The sequence below is a fragment of the Anguilla anguilla genome, chromosome 8 (assembly GCF_013347855.1).
Source record: "Anguilla anguilla isolate fAngAng1 chromosome 8, fAngAng1.pri, whole genome shotgun sequence".
NCBI classification, from domain to species: domain Eukaryota; kingdom Metazoa; phylum Chordata; class Actinopteri; order Anguilliformes; family Anguillidae; genus Anguilla; species Anguilla anguilla.
Genome location: NC_049208.1, coordinates 26,531,380 through 26,534,511, shown reverse-complemented (window position 1 = coordinate 26,534,511; position 3,132 = coordinate 26,531,380). Strand labels below are relative to the sequence as shown.

General features: G+C 45.4%; 1 protein-coding gene across 1 annotated transcript; it reads right to left on the bottom strand.

Annotated features, from left to right (window-relative positions):
* Window positions 1-284: 284 nt before the first annotated feature.
* Window positions 285-1,408, bottom strand: LOC118233291 (oligodendrocyte transcription factor 3-like). The gene has a single exon (XM_035428826.1). The coding sequence runs from the start codon at window positions 1,395-1,397 to the stop codon at window positions 690-692; it is 708 nt and encodes a 235-aa protein (XP_035284717.1). The 5' UTR covers window positions 1,398-1,408; the 3' UTR covers window positions 285-689.
* Window positions 1,409-3,132: the final 1,724 nt, after the last annotated feature.

Below are 3,132 nucleotides of genomic sequence, written 5' to 3'. Positions count from 1 at the left end.
AGCTGCCTTCAATATCTCCCCCTTGCTGAATGCAGGGGGAGCCGCTAGTCAATATCAATACAAGCCTGTACAAGACTCAGATTCACTTTTATATGATTTTCCTCTCAAAGGTCAAATGGTCCAAAATTGCTTGACTGATAACTACTGTACAATATGAAAGGTGAATCTGGATGATATTTAAGACAACGTGTTATTATACTTGGTTAAATAAATGTTGGAATTCATAGCAATTACATAATTAATTAAAAGGAAGAAAACACAAGTAGATTTATACAATAATAGCATTTTAATCTTTTGAAAAATGATGTACAAAAACACAGGACAATCTCTTTATCTGTCGGGTTTTCAGTAGTATAGTTCATGGGACAGTTTAGTAGAAGATATTTTCTTCACTGTTTCAACAAAAACTTCAACTGAGATAAAAAATACACTAGAACAGACTGGATACTGCCTCTGGGCATACTAGGAAAATTTAAAATGTAAACAAATATGTGTGTACAAAAATAGCAGTACATATCAGTAAAAAGGCAATAAACATTTTTCAATCTATGATGTTCTTTCTTACATTGTCTGTACAAGGCATTTACAATATACAAATTGCAGGATATTCCTTTCTCACAATTCTGGGAGGGAAGCAGTGCGTGTCTTTTTGTCCTGCTTGGCAGAGTTCAATCCTGGGACTCAACTGGTCACTTACCCAAGGACAGGGTGGGCAACCTTGGCAAGGAGGAGGAGAGAGGCTGGCAAAGCGAGCAAGGACAGGGCATGCCTGGAAAGTGCCGGAAGGAGCCGTGGAGGTGAGGCGTGTCCTTCAGGGGGCTCTCGTGGGTGGTGTGGAAGCCCAGGTAGGCAGCAGAGGGGCTCGCATGCGTAGGGGGCGTGGTGGTGGCCGTGCCCATGAGGGAGGGCAGGGAGTGACCCAGCGGGTACAGGGGTATCTGGGGCGGGGCGGGGGCGCAGCGGGCCATGTGCGTCTGGTGGCTGCCCCCGTACACGTCCCCCACCAGCTTCTTCATCTCGTCCAGGGAGCTGGACAGCATCAGGATGTAGTTGCGGGCCAGCAGCAGGGTGGAGATCTTGGACAGCTTGCGGACGGACGGGCCGTTGGCGTAGGGCATGACCTCCCGGAGCCCGTCCATGGCCTGGTTCAGGTCGTGCATCCTCTTCCTCTCGCGGCTGTTCACCTTCAGCCGCAGGTCCTGGGTCTCTTCTTTCTTGGGCTCCTTGCTGCTTTTGGATTTGCCCCTGCTCGCATTCTCCATCCCGGGCCGAGTGGGCCTACAAGTGCCCCCCTTCTCCTGGTAGAACGCCTGGAACATGTGGGTGGAGAATAGGCCCCCCTCCACCAGCTCCGGGGAGGAGGAGCGGCTGGAGCTTGATCCGGCGTCAGAATCCATCGGAGGACAAAAAAAAAAAACTCACCGAGGAAGCTTTCACAGTGTTGCTCTGTTCAGATGCTCGGGCAGCCTTGTTCAGAAATGCAGAAGTAAACGTGACAAAACGCTGGTCAATTCCTCAACCGGCCGGAAAAAAACAGAAACGGTCTCACCAGCACAGCACTCGGCTTGGGTGTGCGTGTGTGTTGGTGTGTTTTGGGGAGACGGCGGCGGTGTGCAGCGAGTCGTACGCAGTGACAACGGTCATGCTCTATCTGGACACAGGCCTGCATTTATAGCCCACACCCCTACAAAAGAACAATGAGGCGCATAATGAGGCTGTTAGAATAACCTCCAATCAGCGGGAAGGCACACTTTCACTGCTCCATTCAACCAACTCCAATGCCCCCCCGCTCCTCCTGCCAGTGCCCCCTCCCTGATCATTTAACGCCTCCTGGTCCAATTCACACATAAAGTGTCACGTTGACATATGCATAGAATCAATATTTCCTGAACTTCAAAAGACACTTCATACATTTTTTTTTCATACACGCAATTTGCATGGGTAAAATAACAAATCAAACAAAATCATTCCAACAACTTCTACTACAGTAATTCAACAAATCAAATCCTAACAAAAATAATTTTTTGTTGCTGTCATAATTTGCAATATGCAATTCATTTGCATCATATAAGGTTTCTGATATTCATTTCATCCTTTTAACACTGTATGTTTATATATTGCCATTGATGCAAGCTTTTTGTTTTGAAATCATATAAAACATCTGTAGCTTAGTTAATTTTTATTTTTGCACTAGTCCACTGCTGTGCAAATAAAGGGTCATTTTAACAGGTGTGGCAGATATATTTAGCTTTTCACACTGTGGATGTGGTATTTAGTACTGACAGCTCATCCTGCATTTTAGCTTCAGTTTATATAATAAGCAATAACTTAGAGTGGAGCCAAACACTGGAAACGCTGCAGTTGAGATTGTGGGAGAAGTTAAAATCATAAATTGTCACATCGTAAAGGTCGGCTTCTTGTTGCCACTCAGGGCCGCAGATAGGCGGGGACAACTGGGACACTTTTGTTCTGGGCGCAGGCCCAAGGGGGGGTTGCAGGATATGGGGAGTAACTATTTTTCATTCGTTACAAAATATATCGGGGGTGGCCCTCCCAATATATTTCGTTCCGGGCCTGAGATTTAATAGCTGCAGCCCTTTATGCCATCTAAACTATATTATCGCAAACCAACACTGCATCTTTAGGGGCTTCTCCTCTCTATACTGAACTTTGTCTTCATGGATTGACACAATGGGAACATTAGCCAAGCTGTCTCGTGAGGTTCAATTACTGTGCTAAAATTTACAGTGGACAAGGGACTTTTGAACGCATTAGTTTTTTTGTGTGTGTGTTTTTGTTTCACTTTTTTTTTTTTTACAAAGCATCAATGCCAAACTCAAGACACAGTCAGTGGTGAGTCTACAGTGAAATAATGGAGAGGGGCAGAGCCAGACCTCAGATTACGAGTTCCTTTCAGTCATTTGCTGTGACTGCTAACAGCTACAAGGACACTTGAGTAGTACCTGGACATAAAGGCTGCTTGTTTGGAAGTACAAGTTTCTGATTGTGTTACATAAGGTTCCTCATTCATCAGAAAACATGGTAATTTATTATTTCGTTCAACCAAGGGAATGTTTCACTGACAGTAGAGTATCACTGTCCTGTTTGATCCAACAGCACCCTGATGGCCCC